Source organism: Tauraco erythrolophus, chromosome 7, assembly GCF_009769465.1.
Source record: "Tauraco erythrolophus isolate bTauEry1 chromosome 7, bTauEry1.pri, whole genome shotgun sequence".
Lineage (NCBI taxonomy): Eukaryota > Metazoa > Chordata > Aves > Musophagiformes > Musophagidae > Tauraco > Tauraco erythrolophus.
Genome location: NC_141471.1, coordinates 57,590,718 through 57,606,166, shown reverse-complemented (window position 1 = coordinate 57,606,166; position 15,449 = coordinate 57,590,718). Strand labels below are relative to the sequence as shown.

The 15,449-nt window shown below is 42.7% G+C and overlaps 1 protein-coding gene across 2 annotated transcripts in view; it reads right to left on the bottom strand.

The window, feature by feature from the left end:
• GLI3 (GLI family zinc finger 3) overlaps positions 1-15,449 on the bottom strand; it is a 197,232-nt gene that overhangs the window by 80,990 nt on the left and 100,793 nt on the right. For both annotated transcript variants that reach the window (XM_086614358.1, XM_086614359.1), the window contains exon 3: positions 12,321-12,426. In XM_086614358.1, coding sequence (XP_086470484.1) covers positions 12,321-12,426 — 106 coding nt within the window. The remainder of the gene's footprint in view (positions 1-12,320; positions 12,427-15,449) is intronic.

Genomic DNA, 15,449 nt, shown 5'->3' with positions numbered 1-15,449 from the left:
CTGTTTTAGGGCAAGTGATGATTCAATAGTGGCCATGTTATTAAGCCAGAATGAAGCAGTGCCCTACACACTAATGAGGTTAAAAAATGTAGTTAGGTTTCATGTTAAAGGCACTTAGCAAGCAGTTTGCTTGGCAAAGACCAACTGTGTGTTGGAGCAGAGGACTAATCACACAGGCAGGAATCAAATCGACTGGAAGAATTAGGAGACTTGCGGCCCCGAGGAATGTAATTCATGCAGAAAAGCAGTTGTCAGAGCGAGGCCAGGGAACTGTGTGGGAAGAAAGCAAAATAAACAGCTCAACAAAGAAAACAAAGACGCTCAAATAGTGGCTTTCCTAATGCTTGAGTACACTGAAACTTCAGTGGGTGCATATGACAAAAACCTCATCAAAGACGACCTCTATACAAGCAATACACCGGGTGAATGGTGCACTGGTTCAAAAACACTCAGAAAATGCCTGAAGGTCTTTAAAATATAACCTTGAAGTCGTTATGCACAACAGAGAAAGTGCACATAGGGACGGGTCTGCATGACTGGGAGAAGAAGAAAAACATCCACATGGTACAAAGCTAAGAGAGTTGAACCAGTTTCTGCAACGTCTCCTGATTTCTCTGTCTACCACTCACAGATCGGAAGAGGACGGAGCCTGCCCGCAAAGAGCCCTCCTGCCTGCGTGCAGCAATACTCTCGGTGCAAAAACGGCGTTGCTAATCGGGACCCACTCCCGCAGCGTGAGGACCAGATTACTGAATCCATCAAGGGGAATATCCCACCAGAAAGAAGAGCTTGAGGCTGGTCCTGAATCTCAATAAAACTCACGGGGTATTCATCACTGGAAGTTTTTCTTGTGATGGGTATGACGTGTGACAACAAAAGCAAACTTTGAAATCAACTGATGTATGAATTTCACAAATACTCTGTTCTCCCAAAAAAACAGTATTTTCAACTAATGAGTTTTGACTTCCATAATTTAATGTTTTTAAATCTTTAGAGAATGAAGCTTTTAGCACTTTTAATACTTAAGTACCTCTCTCCCCATTTCATTCATTCACTGATTACTTTTCTAAGCCCTCCCTCCCTCCCTCCCTCCCTCCCACTGGAGAATGCCATGCTCACTATTATTTCAGCAAATCTCAGCTTCTCTTCTTCCCTTAACTCCTTCCTCCCGCTAAGGCAGGCATTCCTTCTCCTGGCAAAGCACCCAAAAAGCCTCTCATGTTACCTCAAATGAACACTCTTCTCAATGTCTGTTGTGTGATGCCAAGAAACACTCTTTTTCCAAATTCACAACCAAAGCAAAACAAGCCCCTCAGCTTTAATTTCCAGTGCCTACTGTAAGTCACATCCACAATATTACAAAACTGAGATTTGAAGGAAGAGAGAAAGCTTTTTTTTTAATTCTAAGTTTATATGCTAAAATAAGGTCTTAGCTGTTTAAAACAAAAGCAAGTTGGCAATAACAAAAGACAAATTCAGTGACTGACTGTCTCTCTTATTGCACTTGCTACCTAAAATTGTTTGTGAAGGGAACACTGGACTAAAATTCTACCTTTAAAGGACTACAGTCCTGACAGAAACAGTGATGTTAAATTTCAGCATTAATCATTTCTGTCGAGGTATGGCTGGATTTGCTTCACATTTCTGTACTAACATCAGCAGACAGCCCAAAATTGATATTCACAAGGATTAGTGACTACTACTGAGCAGTTAGAATTTCTCACCAAACACTACTACTGGCAGCAGAAAAATCAAATTATACGGATGTATAGAAATTTTTGTATATAATTTTATGTATACACATTTCTGTATAAAATATACAGATTCTTTTCTGAAATGCCTCCTCCTCCCCCACCCTCCAAGACAAATCCATGATTTGGGGAAGAAAAGCCATTTTGAGAGCGCACCTCAGTGACAGTACCAGCTGTATGGTACACGTGTATGCTGTACCGAGGACTGCAAGTCAAGGAGTGATCCTATGGAAACACAACGGCTTCCGAGCTTCTCCCATCCTCCAACCACCACCACAAATAGCAGGTGAGCCACAGATCAGCACCAACATCCATGAGGGCAGTAGGATTTGCAGGTACCTGAAGCATAACTTATATCAAAGGTGAATGCTGCTAAGTTAGGAGGGAGGAAGAAAGATATTCTGCTAACAGTCATTTCTTGTATTTTCTCTGCCAGTATCGAAGGCCCAGGTGTGGAAGCTGGCTGAGGTGCAACCAAATCAGAGTGGGAAAACACTTATTAGTTCTCACATTGGGCTAAAAAGTTTTGTCTCAGCCAGGCCAGCTTTTTTATTTGATTCTGCAGGCACTGGAAGCCATTGCGGTGCTACATAATCCACACTATAAGTCAGTTCTCACAAATGGTAGATACATAACAGCTGGAACACCATAGTCATCAGAACAAGAGAAAAAGACTTCACACTGCTGTTCCTGCTCCATTTGTGTGCAAAACTGGAGTCAAAAAAGCAGTTCCTGGACAAAGGTGTAACTTTGAACAACCTCAGGAACCAGAAATAGGTGGGGACACTACTTCTAATGCCACTTTAGGGGAGAATATGCGAAAAACAAGCACTAAGTGTAAAGCAAATGAATGTTCTGGCTGCACATTTTTTAGAATAGTAAATTCAGTTTTGAAGTCTTTGAGGTAAATACACTATCTATATGCCGGAAGCATTATTAGTTCCCTAAACAGAGTAGGTAGCTCAACGTGCAGATGAAAACCCCAAGGGGAACACACCAGCCAACTCCAGACACACCTGTACCACCAGGACAACCTACACATTTGCTCCCTCAGCACCTCTGGAACGCAATCTAACCACAGCAGTAGAAGCATAGTTCCCAGAAAAGCTGTCAGGATGGAAGCCTGACGTCCGAGGAACGAGTACAGCAAACCAAGACAGAGGCAGCTACGCAAGCTTTCTGGGTACTGTCTTGATGATGTACGCTGATAGCGATCTTCCAGGGTGAAGCAGAGAACACCGAATCGCCTCTGGTCATGCAGCTCCTGCTCCCCCTGCCAAATCTGTCTACAACGTTGTTAAATGGGGCTATTTGCCTTGGTGGCCTCTATAAACTGGACTAGACTATCAATCTTTTCTTCCACAGGCCAGTGCAAAAGGCATGATAAATCTAGGCTGAATTTCAACAGGAGATACAGAACTGAAAGATGTGTATCTTTAAAGAGATAGCCACTTAAATCTGATATGTTTAGAAATTCTCCCTCATGCGAAATACTCCCTAATTTTCTGTTGATCCTTAACACCAATGGTCACAGTACCTCATAAATAATGCTTTCAAGAAGACGATAGGTCAGTTTGTTCCTTCAGAAGCTTTGTACTCCTGGCTCATGGGCCCTCATGGGCTTCAGGAAGTTTTGCCTCTGTGTCTTACCACTCTGGAGTCTCCAGAAAATTACCACCACTCCTAAAAAGTTGACTATAAATGCTGTCATATTCTATTGTAGGTTCAGACCTACGCATTCAGTGCTAGAAAGGACCAAGCAATATATTCTTGCCTGGTCTTTAATGGCAACTTCATAGGGCCCAGCTTCAATGAAAAGCTTCTTCTAAAATAAGGTCCCAAGTCCTTCCTTGGTCATTTAAAGCATCCTAAGAGCAAAAATGCAACATCATAACATTTTTCTTTAAATTGTTTCCTCTATTAATCGATAACATCAGTCACAAACGTTGGCCCAGCCTACCCTGAGGCACACAGATAAAACACCCACTGAGCACATTCCTTTGGGTGGAATTAATGTCTTGTCTTGGTTTTTTCCTAACATCATATAATAGAGAATATGCAAGGGACAGCTAGTTAGTCTCCTCTATCTCAGAAGCACAGCTGATACCAGCTTGAGAGCCTGCTTTTCATTACAAATATGCAAACAAATATAGACCTATACATATATATAAAAAATATAGTGGGTTGAGTAAGGAGTGACAAAAAGGGAAACAAGGTGTTATTTAACTTCTGGGTTTTCTTCCTTTAGGAAAAAAAGTCTGAACTAAATTCAATCCATACTCCAAGATTATAGGACATGATGTCTTTGTGGGGGGAGAAAGGAGTCCAAGTCAGGGAAAGATTGCACGAGCGTATTATGAAGACACTCTGTGCTTCTACACTGCAGATGTTCTCATTGCTCATATTTCTTTCAGTTTATACCTACTCTCACTTCAGGGACTTCCAATTCACAACACAGAAATCTCACTAGTACACTTTAAAAAAAGAAAGAAAAAAAAAAAGAGAAAGAAAGAAAGAATGCTAAGACTGTAACATTTCAGTACTCTTTGAAGCCAGATTTAACATGAGTGGAAGAATTGTACTGAAAAAAAAGGAGTCTGTCACAGTCCAGTACCTCACAGGCCACTGCAACAAGTCTGACAGCAGCCTCTATAGAGTTGGCTTGCTTCTGGTTCACTGCACGTGAATACCACAGTCAATATCTGCTCACTCGACTAATACTGCTGACTACAGCACAAAGAACACAGGAATTTTGTCCAAGAAACCACAGGCTCAGAGCCTCTGAATGTGCACTATATTTAGAGCTTGCATTCTTTGCAGCTGATAACAGAATGAGATAATAGAAATTTCAAGCAGCAGAACTCTAGCACTGCAGCTATTCTACACATTTTTGGTTAAATGCTAAATTAAGGTAATGATCCACATGTTCTCAATGCTTTTGCCTATGAGTATTTTTCCTAATTGTTTTGTTTGCCTTTTCCCTCTAATTTTCCACCTTTCTCAGATTCTGTGTAGACCCTTCCATTAGTTTTAACTGTAAAGATCTAGAATTACTCAGTCCGTGATAAATGCAAGCAAAGATATTCATCTTATTATGGGAAGAGGACGCATGCACACACACACAAATATGCACACTTGTATACACATCTGCACATAGGGTGTGCCCCAAAAGCTCCAAGTCCTGCCTAGTTAGTCCTCAGTCTACATAAAAATGTTACACACAACACGGTGTCTGTCCCAAGGCGTGATTTTGCTTCCATCATCTCTTAATTCATGCTGGTTTGAAAGCCCGCCTTAGGGAACCACTTCTCCCTGGCAGCCGAGAAGTCGTCTAAGCCCAGATGGGGTAAACCAGCTAAGTGGCAGTGCCGTCCAGTGCCCATAGATACCTCACTGCTGATAAACCTGGGAACTGTTTCTCTGCGACAACATAATCCCTGCAAACCTCCTCAAGGATCCCTTTCACTGGCCTGGGCTGCACCAGACGAACCTGTGCCACTCAGCCTCTCAGGTGGGGCTCAGGCAACTGATTCCCTTTAGACCAGCAGAGGAGTGTTGCTGAGGCCCACGGAGGGCTTTTCCCTCTTTTTTCTCCCTCCGTGTCACCCCAGGAAGCTGCCCTGCGAACTGTTGCTGCTACCGAGTGATGGTATCACGAGAGGTGGTCAGCCCGCCGGTGAAAGCACGCCTTTCTCATTCAGGCTGGGGGCTGCTGCCTCTCCAGCACTTTTCTCAACACAAAAAAATGACTGGAAGATTTGGAGGCAGTTTCTACCAAAGGATTTTTAACAAAACAAACAATTGCTTTTTACCAGCTTTTCCTTCCACATTAAAAACCTCACCAAAATTTTCCTCTTGCTGTAGCTTCTCCAACCATCCCAAAATCAAGCTGTCTATTTGAGAAGAACAAAGAGCCTCTGTTAACGCAGTATTTATCTGCTGCTATTGTTTCTCCTTTATAAATCTGGAGTTCCTTGGCATCACAATTAGCTACTCCAGAGAAAATGATTATGTCACAAAGTATTATCCGCCACAGAAACAGATGAATGATGTGAACCAAATGTAATCCGGTGTGCTTAGAGGCAATTCTGTTGACTTTCATGTAAATGTGCTTGCTAAAAACGGGCATGATTTTTAGCAGTGAATCCTTACTTGATCTAGAATTTATTTGCCAGCAGAAATGAACTTTTAAGACACTCTTTTCTCAATACTGTCTGTTTTTTCCCAGTAGGAAGAGAGCAAATCTGTGAGAAATATAAGAATTTAATTGAGTGTGCAGAAACTTTAGACTACGGCTTACTTAAACATCAAATCATCGTAACTAAACTTAGGTAAAACAGCTACATTGAAAATTGTTTACTTATTTTTTACCTATGTTTTTACCCACTTATCTTTCCTTTCCAAGTATCTCAGCATCAAAAATTTAAGAGAATCACATATCCTTTTTTTTTTCCGCAATTCAACATATGCCATCAATAATTTGCTTTCCAAACTTTTCCCAGTTTCAGACAGTTTTTAAAAACACAGACTGTTTCTGAAGCTAGTCCGCAAGCGTGCCTGCAAAGGAGAATTTATGATCTGTAAGTCTTGAGGTAAATATTCCTAAACAAGTACCAAGAGCTAAACAAAACACTGACTCACTTTTTTACATGATGCAACTCTATATACTAAGCGGGAGATCGCAGTTCTGGTCTAGACTCGGGCTTCCTCTTCCCCGCTTTGCACAAGGCCTGGCACTCAGTGAGAACTCTCTGCTGAAGTTTATGCGCGGGCATCTGGCCCTGCCATTCTGCTTCTGCGAATTACCATCGCCACGCTGCTCTGTCACGAACAAAAAGAGGCGAACACGTTGCCTGCAGAGCCTGCAACACGCATATCCATGGCATATAACAAACTCTGGGTAACCTTAACGAGTCACCAGACCATGCTGCCTCCTCCTCAGAGACATAAAAATCCTCCAGGCTATTAGCAGCTGCTTATTCTCCATGCTGTGCCTCTCCACTTCCAGGGACAGGTTTCTTGGTGTGCTTCCCATTTAATACGAGATTTCTCCCTGCTCACAGAAAATACTTTCGTGGGTGACTTTGGAAAGCTGTAACTACAGTCATCTTTTCATGTCCCAAGAGCTTCCCAGTCTTTCTTCTTCGATGGCTCCTGGCTAAAACATAAAACCCAGTTCCAAGTCGTAAAGTAATTAAAGCCAATTCAACGAGTGATGTTTTTCACACTGGGTGGGGCTCTCCTTCCCACTGTGAAAGGATCTATGAAGGCTCTGACAAGCTGTGGGACTCCTTGCCAAGTCTCCAGCTTAGAGGTATACTGAGGTAAAGCAGCAGGTAAAAGATTTAAGAGGTTTAAACATGAGGATTTTTAAAAGAAATAAGAGCTTAGGAATGAAAGCGCCAAGGAAAAATCAAAATGTCAGTGACGGGGCTGGGAAAACCTAAAGGTCCTATCAAATGTATGGCAAGCAGTTTCTCTCATACTCAAGGACATTTTGCGGAGCCAACACTTTAATTTTCTCACATTTGGACATCCCCCATTGTACTGTGCGGTCCAAAATCAGAGGCTGATGAAAGCTGAGCATCTGGGCCTGACTCTCCTTTCCTTTCCACCCCTGTGTAACTGATGTCTGTATAAATTAGATATGAAGTAACTTATCTAAGAATCGGACTCCCTTTTTATCATCTTGGAGCTGACTGCAAACGGAACACATGCTTTGCTTTAGCACCAGTTCATACACACAGCTCAAAATATCTGTTCGAGGCGTTCGCGTTAGGCACACGCACAATTATCTGCACGTGCATCATTTCACACGTGCATCATTTCAGGGCGTAAGATTGCCACACTCGGGCGCCGCTAGCCTCCATCAGCACTTAGAAAAAAAGGAGCTTGGAGCATCACTGATCCTAGGAAGGTGCAAGACAGCAGCTTTACCTTGCAGCTTCCTCCTTGCAGGAGCGGCCTCCCCTGGCCATAAGCATATGGGTAACATCAGTGCACCTTCCCTTAGATTCACCTGCTCATGATCCCTTGCTCACAGTCCAGGGCAGACGTAAAACGGGATGGCAACAGAAAGGGAGACCGAGACTAAATGGATCAACGTTTTGGAACATGCATGGTGTATCTTGTAGTACGTTCAGCCCTGAAAGTTTAACTTTCTACTCACCTCCTATGACATGTCCATTAACCGCTTTGAGACCTACACAGGCCACCACCCTGGAGTCATTCCTGATATTGCCACTTGGCAGTTGTCCCCTGCCCCACCTTTGCAGGAGCGTACTTCCTTCACAGCCACATTAATAGCACCTGGAAATACCAGGTTAGGTCACCTTCAAAGGCTCTCCAACCCAACTTTGAGATGAAGCAGATTGTGAGCAACCTACTAATGCAACCTGCTAAATGTGTGGGAATGAATGAATTATCAAGAAAGGCAGCTTCCCAAATTGCTGCAGCTAAATCCGTCAGAAGAAGTTTGCCTGTACCTTAGGAGCTTTTTTTTTTTTTTTTAACTAATAAATAAAAACTCTTATCCTGGCTAAGTCAGATTTTAAAAATTGCGGGCCTATAAAGTTATTTACATTTACAATGTCATAAAAATAGTCAAGACACCCTTATTCCTCTGCTCACTGCTAACAAGTCTCATTCCAAAGCCAACGTCAACAAAAGCATCAGGCGACTGGAGGAGTTTGCTGATAGTAAATTTATGATTTGGTTCTTGAGGAGTAAAAAAAATAGCATGCTTAAGGTACTAATTTATGTTCAAATAAATACCCTCATTAGCTGCATGATTGTGAATCACTGCACACCGACCAGAGAAGGTGTCACACTCTACTGGATGGCACAGCAAATGTCACAGATCAAAACACAGTTTAGCTTCAGTTTGTCCTTTCGTATCTTACTTTAGAAATCAATTTTGAAAATTAAGAAAGAGCTACACAAAAACAACAACAAAGAAAAATAAAGCAAAAAACGGGATTACTAAAGCCATGCTTCTTTTGGTATGTTTTAATCATAAGATGTTTAACAAGTAATTTAACTTGGTAGTTCAATGAAAAGTAGCAAAACTGAAGTACAGTTTACCGAGATTTTTTTTTAAGATTCATGCCTTGAAATTGAAAAAAAAAAAAAAAGGAAAACACAAGCTCCAGCTCCAATTACATTGTTCATATGCTGGCACTAAAGAACAGCTTAAGTTTCACATATTTTCCCTGAAGTATAAACTGAAGATGTACTGTAGAAATTCCAGAATAACGACACAGTCCTAAGAAACAGGTTTTGGTAACGCAAAGTGACACATCTCAGTACATATTCATAAGGGTTGGGGGTTATTATTGGGCTGTAATTGCAGTTGTTCTAGCACCTAATAAGCCATGGCTGGAAAAACAAAGGCAGGTTAATTTGTGATTTCCTCTACTCATTCAGAGGCAAATTAAGTGTCAAACAGCTAATACAGAACATATTTCATTTTATGAGATTTTAATTTAATTCTGCACCATATCGTTGATGCCTTAATGTAGGGTGGTTTATCTAAGAGGAAGAGCAATTTATAAACCTCTTTCAATTGAAATCTTTAATGATAGGATACGATAGCATAATTACAGCAATGCCTGCTAGTCCCACTATACATAAGTATCTGTCAGCAATTCCATCATAAACATAAACCCTTATTTTAGGGGTTTATAACTCAAGTTATAAAATTTGGCTCCAGGCTGAAAATTGGGATACAACAGTTTTGCCCATCAGCAATTAAACTATGAGAATTATACATATAAATACATATACATCTTCAGAGCTGCAAATAAGAGCCCTGTAACATCTTAAAAATGTGTCCTTCTTGTTTGTTGCTGTTGTTTTTTTCACTTGGTCATTGTTCAAAATTTTGTGCACACGTTGTAGGTATCACATTGACAAGGCCCTCTCCACATTTTTTCTGCATTTGTATTATACCCAAACTAATTCCACTAAGGCTTGACAGGTTCTGGAACGCATTTCTAGGAGCTTGGATAACTGGAATGATGCCAATTTTTTGTCCTCCCTTTTTTTTTTTTTAATATTTTTTTTCCCGCCTTGCATTTGAGAGTATTAAAAAGCCGAGGGGAAAACCATTCATACAATGAAGTCATTGATGAAGCTGTGGGTAAAAATTTGTATCCTGACTGGTGTTCTTGCCATTTTCTCAGAATTCTCAAGTAACTTCTCAGACTCTGTTCTTTCTTCTTTTTTAAATGGGTGTTAGGACAGCAGCTCAAGTAATGGCTCTAAACCATCCCAAATCTAACGCTCCTAAGTGATATTCACACCAGGCTCTGCAAAACTTCCAAGAAAACTGCTGGCTGTATACCTCATACATAAATTAAAATATATTCCTGAAAACTGCAAAAGCATGACAAACCTTAATATCTACACAGAAGCTGTCGGACCTCGACAGACTATCTTTTTTAAGTTGCTTAATTGCATATTTACGTTTAATTACACTGACCACAACGGCTCCAAGTGTCCACTGCAGCTCATCATTCCAATGGCGACACAAACCAAACAAGCCGAAGAATCGACAGAACTTAATGGAAAAATAAACAGTTGGCGTCAAGGAAATTTTCAGTTTAAAGCTTGTGCTGATACCAGAGCGTGTTTCTAAAGCAGCTGCCTGCAGTCATATCACATCACTCGAAGATCTCCCCATCTCCAACAAGCCTCTGCAGGGCCCGGCTGAATCACCGCTGCACCGTGGGGAACGGTGGGGAGCAGGGGCGCACGGCACCCTTCCACGGAAGGGGCATTGATCTCGGCGTCAGCGGGGACTGCCGCTGAATGCCAAACGAGGCACGAAGCAGGCACTTCCAACGTCTTTTGGGGCTCTTACAGAAATCTTGGCACTTTTAGCAGCGCAGGCTGCTAATCCCGATTTCCCACTGTCACCCAAAGCAGGGAACGGTGGTCTACCCACCCAAAGGCCCTGCCCGCGGGCGCAGGGTGTCAAGGTATGGGCTGGGTTCACGAGGCTCAGGCTCTGGAGAGGGCTCAGCACAGCACGCGCAGCCAAGCAGGGTCCCACACGGCAACGGGATCCAGAAGCCTCTGCAAAGGCTCACAGGTGGTACCCAAGTTTTGGATTACAGTCCTCTGGTGATGCGGGTTAAAAGGCTTCCTGGGGCTCCCTATCCCACTTGCCTCGCACTGAAGACAAAGGCAAATTCCCCACTAGCTGCAGAAGGAGCAGGATCATCCTCCCAGCTTCCAAAAACATCCGGGCAGAATATTCACTGCACTGCAAAATCTAGGATGCCCATGTAATGACTCTGTCTGAGCCTGCCACCTTCAGCTTACAGCAGTTTTCAGCAGCAAATTTAAGCCTGTATTTGAGTTTATTTTATGATGGGGTTGACTATGGTGTAAATTGTGATGCATCAGAGGAACTCTAAGGAATAAATCACAAGTTTCTGTACTTTCTCTTTCTATAAATACCCACTTTCTCTCTAATGCCCAAGAAGACTGCAACACAGATTTATTACTTACCTCCAGGCAAATTTGCTCTGAAATTACAATTCAGTAATAGAAGACTGACCCAAAAAAACTGTTAGTAAAATATTGCGTGTGTACTTGGGCATGTAGTTAGGATTGTTAATATCAATTAATTCTGCTCACAGAGGAGGACTTGTTTTAAAACAACTTCATTTTTCTTCTGCATGTATGTAATTACACAGCTGTAACTAATAGCCATAGCAAAGCAATCTGCCATCTAAACAACTAGCATTATTCTTCAAAGTATTACTTGTGCTTTTCTTCTTGTATTTTCTCAGTATGAGAGGTGATTAGTAAGTATGATTAAATGTATATATCAAGCCTTTTAGCAACGTACCAAGCTCTGCTTTTCAGCTCCATTTTTAATGATATATAGCAGTTTTCTGGGTACAACTGTTTTATTCTGCAATGCTGGTATCTGTCTCCCCATATAGAATAAGATAATATTTATTTCTGCAGGATTTCACCACTACCACCCTTTTCTAATGCACGTTATCACTGGTATTCATTTCTTTTATCTTTGTGTAAACCATGTGCTCTATCACATTTGCCATTTTGTTTGGCTGACATTCCCATCAATCAACTGATTGCCTGTGCATGCACACAACAGGGACTATGAAAATTTACCAAAAATTTCATTATGCTTCATAGTAGTCACTGGAAAAACAAAAACCTTTGGCATGAGAGGAAATTTTAGCTATGAAGAATCCCAAGCCTAATACAGACAAAATACATGTTTTGTCTGGCTGTATTTCATAGGGTTCAGCACTTTTTAATTTAGTATTTATGGAACAACAGCACACAGAATAAACGTCAGCAAAACATATAGGTAACACTTGCCAGCTACCTCTTATAACCAAAATTCCTCAGGCAACAGCCTGGGTTTTGCATCACAAACAGGTAACCTTGGTGCTTTCCAAAAGTAAATCTCGCTCCCCGGCAAGACTGGCGAAGCACTCTACGCGCAGGGCTTTAAGCGCTGCAAAGGTTAGTAACGCTTGCCAGTCCTTCCAGGCAGCTGAAGCCAGGGAAATACTGAATACTCACACATGCAGAGGAGGAATGGGAGATGGCTCGTAATGGTAGCGTCCCTCATGATGTCTCGCATCAATTGGTACAGGAGGGTGGAATGCTGGAAAGAGGTGAGGCGGATCTGAAAAAACAAGTGAGGTTTCCGGATCTGAGTTATCTCCAACGACTCTTTAAAAACAATATTCATAAAGATGGAACAGATATTGAAAAGCATGTGTCAACAGTGCTACGACTTACGGGTCGCATTCTCCTTCCCTGCTGCAGTCAGTCAGGTCTGTCTGAGAGAAGACTTTGGCCCACAGTGTTTGCATGAATATGTATTTACAAATTTTAATATTCTCTTTTTATAGCTTAAATGGAAAGGGACGTAAAGAAGTCTTTAATAAATAATTATGTGTCCATATGTGAAGTGTCAGATCAAAAGGACCATCAAGGCTTTCGTAAGCATTCCTGATTTATTTATTTTTTATTAAAACAAGACAAAAAAAATCATCCCAGGACAAAAAGCCTAAGCAGAGAACACAACATAATAAAAAAAAAGTATATCCTCAGAGATGTACGAACAATCCTACAATGGAAAGGAAAAACTGAAGCGACATGCTGAGAAATGACTATCTGGAGTAAATCAGACAAGGGAGTTAAAAGGGAAATGCAATTGGGAAAGGCTGTACTGGAGAGCTTAACTTTGTCACATGCATCTGGAGGAATGTGCCTGAGGACAGGGGGACTCATTTCACACACGCTTTTAAAAAGGAAAGGTGCTTTCTTTGTCCCCGCAGCTGGAGACGTGGGGACCCATGGCTGCAGTGAGCTCCCCTGCCCCATCTCCTCCAAGGCTTTCGCAGGACGGGCAGTTTCGCAGCTGGCAGGGCTCCTGTTCCCTGCTGTTTCCAGAAAACCTCGGCGACGAGGCTGACAAAAGGGGGAATGCGACTCCACCACCACCCCGCCCGGGCTCTGTACTGAGGGGCCAAGCACAAGCCCATCCCACAGCTCCCCACCGTTTCTGCAGCAGGATTGCTGCCCAGCCTTGGAGGACACAATGTACGTGGACCACAGCTCTCCGCACCAGCACACCGGTGCGATCTGTGTGCCTGAAGCAGGTTATTGCCAACTGTGCTGCTCACCGCTGCCTCCCAAATTGCTCAAAATTCAAACGAGATGCTGAGCATCTCCAGCGGCACGAAACGAACTGATCCTGCTCAGTTATTACCCGATTGCCACTTTGGATGGAGTCACGTGCTCATCTGACACCAAAAGCTGAGAAGTAGAGACATTAGGTCATGTCACGGATTTACTAAAACGCTTCTAGAAACAAAGAAAACTTTAATTATGCACTGGTAGTAAAACTAAGCCTATTTCTATTTTGCCTGGTGACTCTTGAAGGTATCTTCTCTTCGTATTTCCCACCCTTCCTATTCAGCAAAACGTAGCCCTCCTCTTACAGTATGTTATCTGGGAAAGCAGTTCCCTCACACCAACTAGAGAAGGTTTCAAAAAAAAAAGAAAAAAAAGGATTTTTTCCCCGTGGTGTTTGTCAAAAGTTGGCTGGTTTATTATTCTGTTTTGAAGTGGGAGAAAGAACTAGAGGAACAAACCTCATGGCCCTGAGGGAGTAAACGGAGAGGACCAAGGGGAAATCGCCTAAATTCTGAGAAAATATTTCCAGTATTTCAGGAAAATCTGGAAACATCTGACACAGCCTGTCCAGTTTCATGGCTTGATTTTGTGAAACATCACCAGCATGTGATCAGCCAGGGCACATTTCTGCCATTCACTGACTCAGGGCTTAGGCACTGTGAATGAAAAATAATTGTGGCTTACTACTGTGAGCTGGGAGCTCCAGGTCGCGGTGGCTTTAATTCCGGTTCTGTTGCACCAACTGGACCTCGGCATGCGATCTGTTACAAGCTTCACCCGCCATGCCGAGCACTCCTGGGCTTCAGCAGGAGTCAAGGTGGATCACAGACGACTGGGTACCCCTGTGAATACACTCTCATCATCCGAGTGGAGGATGCTTGCTACCACCTCCCGAAACACACTCCTCACCAGCTGGGAGGGGGAGAAGGGGAGAAGTGGCACGAGCAGTGTGTTTTAGCGCATCTCCCTGCCCGCTCTGTTCCATGCGTTGCTGGTATTTCACTATAGCAGCCTGAGCTGAAGGGAGGAGGTTTTAAAGCAGATGTCTGGCATTTTACCATGAAAACTCTGCCACCATTTTTGCAGGGAAGGAGGTCACTCATGCCCTTGTAGACGCACAGGCAAGTCCTTCTCTGCCCTACATGTCCCCAAAGACTGAGTCTGGGGAGCACAGGTGAGACCACAGGGATTTTGTCACCTTTATTCAGGTCAGATAGGACAGGCTCCACCTGGCCAAGGCAAGCAATCCCCCTCACTGTCCCACCCTCACTCAGCCTGAGCACCAACCCATTAAAAGCAGTCCCAATATTTATGCAGTGAAACACCATTTAACCCTCCTGAATGCGATCATCTGTCTTATCTGGGAAATGGAAAATGAGTATTAAACGACCCAAAAAGGGTATTCCCCTTTGTGGGGTCTATGCAACACAGAGCTTCAACAAATTGTATTTAAGATGTGGGATATAAATCCCCAAGAATACCTTTTTGAGTCCTCTCACATTAAGCTCCTTTGTGTATTTTGGTTGCATCTTGTTTGCAGTTTCCATCTGGGAAACAGCCGTACTCCATCACAGCACAGGGAGCTGTCTCCGTCAGCCCTGCGCCGACCGGAGCAGAGCTGCATATCAAAACCCAACATAATTATCCATCTCACAGTTTATTATTTACACATGAGCAATACAGCTGGCAAACATCATAACTCAAGCGTATGTGTAATAAGTTACTACACTGTAGCCATCTCCTGTTGCAGCCCTTAAGAAAAACCACATGATGACTTTTCCAAAGTCAGGCTAAAACTGCTGAAGCAGAATAAAGTGCCACTAAACCTGGCTACCTCCTATTTATCATATAATTTCCTGACTGATGGTTCCACAAACCAACTGCTAAGTGCTGTGTACTCCACTGTCAGCAGACTAACATGCTAAATGGGAGACAGGCAGAATAATGTGCAGAACTAGTGGAGTCAATTTTACGGAGGCAATTCAAATTCTGCCCTGTTTGAGT